Source organism: Rhinolophus sinicus, linkage group LG03 (assembly GCF_036562045.2).
Source record: "Rhinolophus sinicus isolate RSC01 linkage group LG03, ASM3656204v1, whole genome shotgun sequence".
NCBI lineage: Eukaryota > Metazoa > Chordata > Mammalia > Chiroptera > Rhinolophidae > Rhinolophus > Rhinolophus sinicus.
This window is the reverse complement of record NC_133753.1, coordinates 32,835,769-32,848,851: the sequence shown is the minus strand read 5'-3', so window position 1 is coordinate 32,848,851 and position 13,083 is coordinate 32,835,769. Positions and strand designations below refer to the sequence as shown.

The following is a 13,083-nucleotide window of genomic DNA, read 5'->3' as shown; positions in this document are numbered from 1 at the left end:
CTATGCCATCCTTACAAGTCCCTTAATCTATTCTTTCATAGGGCTGTTGCAAGAATTAAATTAGATAATCTAAATTGTTTTTAGCATAGTGTAAATAGAGAGTGATCATTCAATAAACATAAGTTTAATTAACTTACTTAACTTCTAAGCCTGAAGGTAAAGCAGCAGATACATTCCACTAGGTCTTCTTTCAGCCTTTGCCTTCATCATCTTCCTGGTTCCCAGTCCAAATCCTCAATGGTCCTGACCCTCATAAAGCATGCAAATGCATTAGTCTCATCATAAAAATAAAGAGATAGAAAATCTCAAGTTAGAATACAGACCAATACTGATAACATCTGACACATTAAAAAAAATTGGCTCATATCCTCCTTTCCTACATAATGTGACAGAATTTTAATTAGAATGTAAGACCAACTACAAATTCTAGTACCATCTAAACAAATATATCAACATAAATGTGTACCTATTTTTCTCTTAACTAATTCTCAATTAAACATCCCCAAACTCAATCATGTGGGTTAATAAATTTAAATATTCTACAATTAATGAAAAACTTAACTGTGTTCCTCTATGTAGAAGATGATTTGTTTGGTTATGTGTGTTTGTGTAGACTCCCAAGTGTTTTGAGAGGTGAAGGACAACAAAGACATGGTAATAGAAGGCTATAGTATTTCAGTGGCCTTTAGACTTGGGTAAGAAATATTTTCTGCCCTCACTGGATGGCTGAGAACCAATTATTTGACATAAAATATTTTGAAAATTAAACTTATTAATAATAATTAACATGGGTACTATTTAACAAATTGATTTGTTTTATAAATTAGGCATTGTAATTCTATTAATTACTTTAATAATGTTTTTTCACACTTCACACACTTTATGACCCACAAATGATTTTTACTGTAACATTTACAATTACTACGTATTTTCAAAATTATGAAAATTACAAATTCTTTTATCATGAAAACAAAATGATGAAATTTATAATTTCATAAATGTTTATCTTATTTCCAATGTAGAAAAGAACAAAGGATCAAAGAAAAGGTGTTTTTTGTTTTTTTTTAGTCTTTTTTTTTTTAGTGGTTTGGGGAAAAAAAGTATCTCAAGGATGGAAAATAAAATCACTGAAATTCAGAGTAAGCATTTTATCCTAAGAAAAATTTACTGATTTTTAAATGTTAAACATACTGAATAACTCACATTTCCAGGGGGAGAATTACTAGCAAACTCTTTATTTTTAGCATCTAAATCTCTAACTCTAGAAACATTCTAAATGAGAAAAGTTGGGTAAATCCAACTTTTTACAGGAAATAGAAGACCTGTAAACTTGTGAGAAATTAATAGACACCTTTTGCAGAGGAAAAAAAAGGTGAATGGCAAATGCCGAAAAGAAGGAATATAAACTTAACATTAAGCTTGTGGGTGATGGTTCTGTGAAAAAAAATAAAGTCTGAGAAAAACATTTCATTGAAGATCTAAATGTCACAGGAAAGCAGTTTGGAAAACCTGAATGTGTGTCTCTTTTGATTAGGATGATTCCATAGCGTCATTGTTAAAACTGCATTTTTCACAGTTCATTTATGGGTACTAGAAACATCTCACGTAAGTGCTCTTTTACTCAAAGATGAGAAAACTGACACTAAAGAAGAATGTGTGCAATGTAGATACGTTTGAATTTATTACTTGCTCAAGTCCTATGATTGCATTAAGTTTAGCAATTCACATTATTTAATATTTAAAGACTCTTTGGCATTTGGAAGTGTATCTGAATTTGCCCTTTTGCCTGGTGATTTGCCAGAAAAATAAGTTATAACTACAAAAATGTGGAGGTTATGGGTTTGTTTCTGTTCAAAACCATAACATTCACACTGTTGTTGTTGCCCCGTTCATATTTCTTTTTCTTTTTCTTTTTTTAATGAGGACTAATGGCAGATCCAGGCTCAGTCAATCCTTCTCATTGAGAAGGCTGCACGTGATTATACAGAGCAGTCAATCAAAGTACTGTAAAACAATGTACACCAGTAAAGCTAAGAGAAAAAAAATTCTATATAAACTTACCAGTTGATCTGATTGCATACCTAAGCATTGCAATGACCATGCTTAGATCTCCATTGTCTAAATGGCAACCTTCATTATGTTCCTCTTTGTATATCCATTACAAATATGGAAATGCAAATTCTAATTTGGACTCCCATGAGCTCATGTAGCCTGGCATCACAACCTATTTAAAAGCTGTTTTAGTTCAGATTGTGTAGCCCCACATACATCACCTCTTGGTTTGTTTTCCTGGACCAAGATGATTATTACCTGTGATGTCAAATTGATCTATATTAACCCTCTAAAAAAATAATAAATGTCATGCCATAGTTGTAAGAGTTTTTATTATCTAAGTTACTAACAATGTTTAGGCTGTAAGTACAAAGTTTACACTGAGAGCAAGTTGATTGAAAATATTTATTTACATATGTGTAGAATACATATGTAATGCAACTGTGAGTTGGAATGCCAAGGGCCTATCACAATGGATACAAATATAAATGTTACTGACCATTTTGCAAATAAATCAAAAGGATTACAATGTTTAGTAAAAAGTCATAATCAATGATGACCGATCCCCTCAAACCTTCTTTAATCATTTTCGAATATATCAGACATTTATAACTGATCCTTCTTTAACTAGATAAATGGTATCTGATTAAAAAATGTCTAATTCCTAATTTATAATAACAGTTTTTAAATTCTGACTTGACGGTAAGGTTAGAAAACCCAATAAGAGATCTAAACATCCCTTCTAGTGCATAAGAAATGTCCCCTTTGTTTCTATGTGCTCTTATTTCCTTTATTCAAAGGGTTATGGCAAATGAAGTGACTGTAGGTTTGAGCGTATCCCTTAGGATACAAGACTATCTTTGTAAAATGAACAAATATTAACAAAATAAATCTTATTTTAAAAAAATGTTTACATGTTATAAGTGGCTTCCTTGAGTTACCAATATTACTAATTTTTTAAATTGAAACATTAATTATAATTTTTTAAATTGAAACATTCTCAGTTGGGACACAATATGAGCAGTTATTCAAATGATTTTTCCCTTTTTAAGCCTTTTTTGCAGTTCAAGATACACACTGAAAAATTGGTCATTGGAAAGGATTCTTTCAGACTTAAGAATTTTGTAATAAGTACATCTGCCCTTGTGGAGTCATATATTTTGAATTATCATGATTATTTTTATACAAAAAGTTGAAAGATTAACTGCTCTATACTTTGAATACTCACCATTTATTTAATTTTTCTCACAAAATTGAAAATTTCTGCTGAGCAGCATGATTAAGTAGAGTAAAAACAATCATAATATTTACATGTCTTTTTTCTCTCTTCCTTCCCTCAAAAGACCTTCATTCTTTCCATGTTTATTTGATTAGTAGTTCTAAATTCCCAGATAATTTTCAAGTCTTTTGCTCACGTCTCTGGCTAATAATTATTTAGCCACCTATGCTTTTCACCACCAACCTATGACCAAGGAAGTCTCCTCTAAACCCTAGAAGAATATTTAGAAAGCACATCTTGGCAGATCTCCAAAGGGAAGGGGTCAGAGAGAGGGAGTGAAGAGAGAGAGAGAGAGAGAGAGAGAGAGAAGGAGAAAGACGAGGGGAGGAAGAGGGAAGGGAAAGAAAGGGAAGGGAAGGGAAGGGAAGGAAGAAAGGGAAGGAAAAAAATGATAATATGTCTTAATGTGATTTTCACCTGAGAGGGAGATGATTTTCCACTGACCTAACATCATCTTGATATAAGAAGGGAGCAGTTCTTCACTTTATTATTTATTGGTGGGGAAATTAAAGCCCCGGACACACCAAAAAGCAATTAACTGGTCCAAAGTTACACTGTGATTGTGGGAAAGCTAGATTCAGAATCTGAGACAGAGCTCAGATAGTCATTCTAGGGTGTTTTCCAAAAGACTGTTCTTTCTTCTGTCTCTGTCCATCAAGACCACAAGAGAAATGCTCTTATATGTAACAAAGTATTAAAACACAACATTCATAATTACAAAAGATTCATGTTTTAAGTTATCCATTTATATATATACATTCTAAACACATTTTCTCATTACCTACATAAAACTTTGGAAAAGAAGAGATAAATAGTTTAAAGGTAAAAATTATACAAGATAGTAGAATTCATTAGGAATATGACAATTAATTTCACCATTACCAGCCAGTGCACACTTCAAAAACAGTCACTGCTCTGAAGACTAATTAAAACAACAAAAAAGATTTTAAAAATTTAAAATAGAACATATAGGCCAGATCTCACAGGTGAACAATATCTCCTTAAGTTTAAGGAAAGCTGTGATTTGCATTTGGGCTCCAATAAGATTTAATTTTCAAAATGGCACTTCAGTTAGTGGTCATAATTAATATTCCTGTTAAAGTACTGGGTACTCCAGGAGTATATACGTGTTCATAGGAGCAATTTAAAACCCCAAATTTTCTAATTCTCTTGCTCTGATCTACATACATTTTTGTAACTGAAAACTTATGACATTTGTAGTTCTACATTTAATGTGAGATGAAACTATTGTCAATAATAAAAATTTTTCATTTTAACAATGAAGTCGGTGTCTCTATTCGACGTCTATGTCTGAACTATTCTAAGTACTATTTATGTCAACATGGGACACTAGTAACTTTGGTATTGCCATCTGTCTTTTGTCTGCCTATTATCATTAGCTCATCTGTCTACTAGATCACATTTAGTGCAGTAATATCCTAAAAGACTGATACAATTTTCTATAATAATGCACAGCTCACATTTCCATGTTTGTTTGACTTTTGCTATTACGTTACAACTACCTGTCCAGGGTACAACATTGATCTTATACATCATCATAGAAAAATATTGAAGGTGTGTAAATTGCTTTGGAAAATGTTTGGATTTTAAATACATTATCTATGTACTCCTATTAATACACTGTTCAGAAATATAATAATAAAAATTTTATTCTGGATGCACCAAGAGCATCTATGCAGGGTAAGAATAAAACATGCAGTCATCTGGTCCCCCAAAAGAGAATCTACTGTCTGTCCTGGTTGAGGCAACACAGAACATGACTGTATCATTATTGCACATATTAAAGCTAGTGCTCACCCTTCATTCAAATCTTAGTAAATTCAACTGGTAAGAACTGTGGAATCTGGGAACCTAAAAGACTACTCTATATACAGTGTTTGCTGAATACATGCATTCCTGCTGAAAACAGCAGAGCGCATTCAGCTTCTCATCATATCATGCACACAGGAACAGAGGTGACAGGAAAAGAATACTGTGGTAACTGCACCATAAATAAGCCATTGATACTTCCTCCCCCTTTGAAGTAACCACATGTTTCTTTCCTATACATATAAACAATAACATTATAGGTCATTTTGGTGAAAGTCTGTGTCAATGTCAGAACACAGCCGTTATTTGCACCACTACTATGTAAAGGCGTGGGCTGCAACTTCAAAGTGCCTGGCTGTTTCACAGTCATTCTCAGAGCTTTACACCAACTATGATTTAAAATATGTGGCTAAAGTTCACCTCACCATTTCTGTACTCAGATTATTTTTACCACTCATTCACCTTTAAAAGTTTAGCCAAGCTTGTCTCACACATGATTAAATAGAAAAATACCCTGAAATTCAATAAACATCAGAAGTCAAGAAAAAGGTACCATCATCACCGCAAAAGCAAAAGTCCCAATTCCCAGGCTGATACTTTACCCCATGATTACCTCATTACCTCATTTTCTTGTGCCTATGGTAGGTAGATATTGTAGCATCGCATGAAGACATGCTCCCCTGAAAACTTCCATTATGGGTAATGGAAGTTATGGGCACAAAGGAAGGAATATGGAACCCATGGCACATAACATCTGTTCTGAGACTCCTGGGTTAAAGAGGCACATCTTGTGGGTGTGTGAAGAAGTTTTAACAAAATTCTAAAATATCAACTGTTTTTATAAATTACTTTGTTTTGCACTTCTCCAGTCTGTGATAACTTGTCTTTCAGTCCTGGTGGTTTTATTTGGGGATGCTGGGAGACAGAAAAGCTCATAAAAATGGGTGCAGTAGATCAAAATATCTCCTTTGATCTTGCTATCGCCTTGGTGTATGTTGTTAACCTATGTGTACAGATGGTCCGATAATGTACAAATTACTGGTATTATATTTTCAACTTGATGCAAATATTAACTGCCCTGCTCCCACTATTAAATGTCATGCATGCACCAATTTAAAAGTACGTCTCTCTAATCAATTTCATAAAATATACTTTAGTCAAAAGAAATAAATTCTTCTGGGTTCTTACAAATGAACATGTATTTTATTCCCAATATATATAATTTAAGGGACTAACTATACACAACTCTTTGTGACTTTTTTTTTAGTTGATAATAGGCACTTTCTAAGAAGAGGATTTGTGACCCAAAAGACTCTGAAATTCAGTCTCTAGTACCTCTCTTTCATAAGTGGATCTGCCTGAGCCATAGTATTCTATTGTATCAACTCAGCAGAAGTCCAGCAGAACTGTGTGCAAAAAAGCTTTAGAAAATTGTAACCAGAATAAAATTATAGAAAAGCATTTATCTGAGTTGAGCAACTTAATATCTACTTCTTAACTATTTTTTTAAACCACATTTCATGTTATCACTACACAGTAATTATCATGTGTGAACAATTCTGTACTTGTGTTTCATTCTTTGTAAATTACAGATATGCTACAAAAATTTGTGTGTTTACATTCTTTTTTATTTTATATCATTATAGTTAAAATTTTGATATGATTGCTTAAATGTTTTGTTTGTTTCTTTGCTAAGAGCCTTTAACTTCACCCTTGAACAAGGTTTAGAAACACAAATTTAGAACATTCATTACCCCTGGTAAATCAGCATCTCCAACATGAATTGTTAAAAGGCCCTTTTACCCTGTGGTGCAGTATTTCTATAATAATATACACTATATTAATAGATCAATATTTATGGGGTTGATAAAATCAGCTCATAAGATGGCAGCTGTTCTCGAAGATGTAGGGAATAGGGATTTCCTTACATAGGATTCAATGATTACTATTTAAGTGTAATGTTGAAAAAAAGAGGTATAGTTGAGTGAGAATGCAATTCATGCACAAAACCCATAGCAATGAGGTTTCAATATCCCACATGGGTATCTGACAATAGTCATTTAAATGGAGAAAACACTGCCTATTGGGGAAAATAACCTAACACTAAGTTACAGAAAAATGTCCTATGGAAAGGGATCATAAAATGGTACCAGTAGTTTATAAGGTTGAACTCGTCCTTGGCATTAATCTATAATTTTAACTTAACAAGACAGTGAGGAAATGACAGCTCAATTTACTCAGCCTGAGATCAAATTTGTCATGGCAACATTGGCAGGTTGGACCCTGATTCTTCAAATATTACATTGCCTTGATTAGCAAAAATCATACTTTGCTAAAATTATAGAATAGAGATTATAAATAAAAGTAAAGTGTGCATGCAGTCAACTGCATAATATACAAGCAACATCTATGTTTTTAATAATCATCTTTGGCAGGCCAGAATCCAGCTGGACATGCAATATTTACATATCAAAATCCATATTGTGTTCAATATATTGAAAGCGAGTGAAAATATATATAAGTATATACTGTATATACACACATGTATATAGATGTATATACTGTTTTTAATATATTAACAAATATATATAGATATATATATATATTAAAAGTGGATTTCATCTTTGTCAGAGTCAGGTGACTCAGGTCTTGAAACACTAAAAATATCCTGACATGGTATTTGGGGAGGTACTTGGAGTGGCATTTGGGCTTTGGGAGAAGAGGTCTGGGGCACACTTTTTTCTGAGAGTATTTTTAAAATTTCTGCCACCTGCTTCTCCAGGGCAGTCATTCTGCAGCTTAGCAGCTGAATGTCCTCTTTGAGTTCGTGTTTGACTTCCTGTAGTGTGGTCTGTAAGGCCTGCTCGGGGATGGGATAAAAGGGGTGCTTAGGGTCAGCCTGAACCGGGCTGTGCTCTAGCGGACTTCGCGCCTCACCAGCCTTATCCAAACGAAGGTCACTTTTTGTAATCCCGCTGTCACAAGAATCGGTTTTCCTTAATGGGTTTTTGTTCACACTGTTCTCTGAGTCGCTGCCTTTGGGGTCCTCTGATAATAGCCCCATGGACTCAGCTTTAGTGACATTATTCCAGTCTTCCTTTTTCTCCTCATGGGCTCCCATATTATTCTTGAGTCGCAGCCACCCCTTCCCATTTCCATTCTTCATTCTTATCGGGCTGTTGACTTTGAGACATTTGGGGTCAGCACTGCCATTGGGCTTCAGCTCCACTGCATCGCGGTTGTTTTGCTTGAGCGACTCACTGGTTTTCACATAGGCCAGAGATGTCTGAATGGGCGTGATCTGTGACACAGTGACCACACTGGTGCCGGTGATGGAGGCTCCGTTCTGTAAGGAGCGGCTTTCTACCTGGAGCTGGTTCCGCTCAGGGTCACTCTGTGTTGCCCCCTGATTCCGCAGCTCCTTCTGTTGCTTGAATTTCTGGAAGAGCTTTCTGACGGGGTGATCCACAGGGATGCTGAGGGTTACCTCATTCTTCTGCCTGAGGCGCTCCTCCTCCTCTTTCTTCACATCGCTGATTTTACGGAAAATGATCTGTGGTGGGGGGAGAGATATTGAAAACGTGATTGTAAACACAGACAAATTTATAATTGTGTGACCCATGCCAGACATAGTTGATTTTACAGAGAAAACCCTTGAACATAGGGTAAGATCATTTTTGAAGGTAAAAAAATATTCCACTGCATTCCTATATAAACAATGAAATCTCAAAAAAAAAAAAAAAAAAAAAAAAAAAAAATTCCTTTTCCAATTGCAACAAAAAGAATAAAATACCTAGGAATAAACTTAACCAAGAATGTGAAAGACCTATATGCTGAAAACTATAAGACATTTTTAAAAGAAATCGAAGAAGAAGACAGGAAGAAATGGAAAGACATTCTGTGCTCATGGATTGGAAAAATCAACATATTTAAAATGACCATATTACAAAGCAATATACAGATTTAATGCAATCCCCATCAAAATCCCAATGGCATTTTTTAAAGAAGTAGAACAAAAAATCATCAGATTTGTAAGGAACCACAAAAGACCCCGAATAGCCAAAGCAATCCTAAGAAAAAAAGAATAATACTGGAGGTATCACACTCCCTGACTTTAGCTTGTACTACAGGGCAACAATAATCAAAAGATCATGGTCACGGTATTGGCACGAAAAACAGACACACAGACCAATGGAATAGAATTGAGAACCCAGAAATAAATCCACATAAATATGGACAGATAATTTTTGACAAAGAAGCAAAAAACATACAATGGAGAAAAGACAGCCTCTTCAACAAATGGTCCTGGGAGAATTGGATAGCCACGTGCAAAAGAATGAAACTGGACTGCTGTCACCATGTACCAAAATTAATTCAAAATGAATCAAAGACTTAAGTATAAGACCTGAATCAATAAACTTCATAGAAGAAAACTTATGTACTAAACTTATGGACCTTGGGTTCAAAGAGCATTTCATGAATTTGACTCCAAAGGCAAGGGAAATAAAAGCTAAAATAAATGAATGGGACTATATCAAACTTAAAAGTTTCTGCACAGCAAAAGAAACCATCGACAAAATGAAGAGGCCACCAACTGAATGGGAGAAGATTTTTGCAAACAGTTCCTCCGATAAGGGGCTAATATCCAAAATATACAAGGAACTCATACAACTCAACAACAAAAAAACAAACAACCCAATTGAAAAATGTGCAGAGGACCTGAAGAGACATTTCTCCAAAGACGACATACAAATGGCAAATAGACATATAAAAAAATGCTCAACATCACTAATCATCAGAGAAATGCAAATAAAAATCACAATGAGATATCACCTCACCCCAGTCAGAATGGCTATCATCAACAAGACAAATAGTAACAAGTGTTGGAGAGGCTGTGGAGAAAAAGGAACCCTCATACACTGTTGGTAGGAATGCAGATTGGTGTAGCCACTATGGAAGGCAGTGTGGAGGTTCCTCAAAAAATTAAGAATAGAAATTACCATATGACCCAGCAATCCCTCTCTTGGATATTTACCAAAAAAAATCTGAAAATATTTATCCATAAAGACATGTGTGCTCCAATGTTCATTGCAGCTTTACTTATGGTGGACAAGACATGGAAACAACCAAAATGTCCTTCGACAGATGAATGGATAAAGAAGTTGTGGTATATATACACAATGGAATACTATTTGGTGGTAAGAAAAGATGAAATAGAACCATTTGTGACAACATGCATGGATCTTCAGATTATAATGCTAAGCGACATAAGTCAGACAGAAAAAGTAGAGAGTCATATGATTTCACTGATACGTGATCTATAAAACTGAAAACAACAAAACAACAAGAAAACACATTTAGAAACAAAAACTCATAGACATAGACAATAATTTAAGGGTTACCAGAGGCTAAGGGTGGGGCTCTAGAAGAGGGTAAATGGGGTCTAATATAAGGTGATGGAAAAAGAACTGACTTTGGGTGGTGAATACACAATGTAAGATATAGATAATGTATTACGGAATTGTACCCCTGAAATCTATGTAACTTTACTAACAATTGTCTCCCCAATAAACTTTAATTTAAAGAAAAAATTCCAATGCCATTTAACAGATGCTGTGTACTTAAAAGTCAATATAGGACCATTGACCAAGATTACTTAGCTTACTTAGTTCTACTTCCTGCATATCAGAGGGGAATGTAGTAAAGAGACAACTGAATAGAGGTATTTGCTTTCTAGCTTATGTTCCTATTTAAAAGAAAATATATAAATATGTAAATATAAATATATTAGAATATGTATATGTGTATACATATATGGGTAAAGAAATATATATTTATCTCTTAAATTCCTTGGACTACATCACTATTTTTGTATGTTTTTCTTTAATATATACGTATGTGTGTGTATATCTATATACATCCATCCATACATAGGGTACCAAAAAGATGTATACACACTTTAATAAAGGAAAACTGTATTAAAATTGTAATACTGCAATTTGACTTCTGTAATTACAAGAGGTGCTCAAAGATGGTTACCATAGCATTCAGACACTTCTGATTACAACAAACCACTGCTTAAGCAATGTTGACCAAAGTGTCCAAGTGCCCACTTGTATACATTGTTTTGGCACCCTCGGTATATATATGTATATATACGTATATATATACATATATACGTATATATACATATACACACACACACACACACACACACACACACACACACACACACACACAGAGGGTGCCAAAACAATATATACACATTTTAAGAAAGAAAAAAAAACGTATTAAAATTGTAATACTCAATATATACCGATAACAAAAGATTAATACAAGTCATGTGTATACATATTTTTTGTACCCCCAGTGTGTGTGTGTGTGTGTGTGTGTGTGTAAAATTCAAAACCATTTTTAAAACCATCTTCTGTTTTAGGGTCAAATAGTAAGATTTCCAGGCTATAAAAGTATTGAAAATTTAGACAGTTTACCAATATAGCACCTGGGTTGGGTATCAGGAGGGATTAAATTTATTCATATGGCTCCAGAGGGCAGAACTAAGATCTGTAAGTAAATGTTTCTGGAAAGCAAATACTACCTCAATATACAGACAGCATTTCAAACTGCTACCAATTAATTGAATAAACTGCCTTGAAAACTCATGAACCTCACACCACTAAAATATTCAAACAGAAGTAAGGAAGTTGTCCATGTAATACTTTCACTGAGTGGGAGGTTGGACTCTTCAAATTCCAATATTCTTTAAATTTTAAACAAAGTTAAATACATAGTGCATGTGATATTACATGGGTATCCACAAATAAATATAATTTTATTAAAAATATTTTGAAAATATTAGGAACTTATAATACCATCAAGAGAAATAAAAAAGGTTACCTATTACCACTTAATATTATCATGAGTTAGAAGTAAATTTAATAGTGTGAGATTTTTTGCTCAGAGTCCTTCTGAAGAACAAAATAACTGCAGTGAGGGCTGTGAGACAAATTCAAAAGGGAGTTAGGTAAAGTGCTTTCAGAATCAGACAATTTTATGATGATAGCAAAATTACTTACCTGCATCACCCTCTCTCATTAAGTTGTTGGTTAGATTAGTCACCCCAATAAACTTTAATTAAAAAAAAAAAGAAAAAGAAATACGTGAAGTACAGAGTCCTTGGCATATAATAGACACTTAAAATATGTTGGTTCTCTCTCTTGAACTCTCATAAAATACTTTTTATTTGAAACCACTTTCATCACCTCTTGAAGATTCAGCAGCTTCCAGGAGTAACATAATCAGTGATTTTTATACCAGAAACCAACACTAATGATGGTCACTTTTATCAAAAAAGTCAGGGAGCTAGCAATCCTCTAAGGGTACATTTTTAAAATTGAGATTGATGCATTGAATTCAGCTTATCATGTGGTAATAATTTGAAATTTAAAATAAATATTTTCTAAATTCAATAACTATCTGTAAAGACCAGCACAGTTTTCCCAGTCTAGTGGAACATGAAATTGGATCTTCTTAGAAGATGTAATACTAATCTCGAAGTCTGACATCAAATCTCCAACGGTTTAATTATAAGATTTTCAAAGGGTTGACATATTTCTTACACTTCCTAAATAAACAGAGCGTGTTGTAAGCCTTCAAGATATTAACACTCTTCGGGACCAGACAGATTCAAACATGGAAACACAGAACTTTATTCCTATTTCATCCTCTTTCATTGAAAGGCACTCACTTTGGTTCCATGAACTGCCATGAGGGGACTTTATAAATTGGTCACATCCTTCTTTACACTCAACTCTGACCTTCTATTTTTTTTTTAAAGGTGGTTACTTAGCCTTAGACAGACAGAGCCTTGGTGCAGTGTGGTAACTAACAGTGGTCTGCACATTTGGAGAAAAAAAGGATCT

The 13,083-nt window shown here is 34.0% G+C and overlaps 1 protein-coding gene across 1 annotated transcript in view; it reads right to left on the bottom strand.

Moving 5' to 3' along the window:
• Nucleotides 1-4,528: 4,528 nt before the first annotated feature.
• The window catches only part of KCNH5 (potassium voltage-gated channel subfamily H member 5), a 277,181-nt gene continuing 268,626 nt past the window's right edge, over nt 4,529-13,083 (bottom strand). Inside the window, exon 11 of the mRNA XM_019733674.2 lies at nt 4,529-8,714. Coding sequence (XP_019589233.1) covers nt 7,767-8,714 — 948 coding nt within the window. The 3' untranslated portion in view covers nt 4,529-7,766. The remainder of the gene's footprint in view (nt 8,715-13,083) is intronic.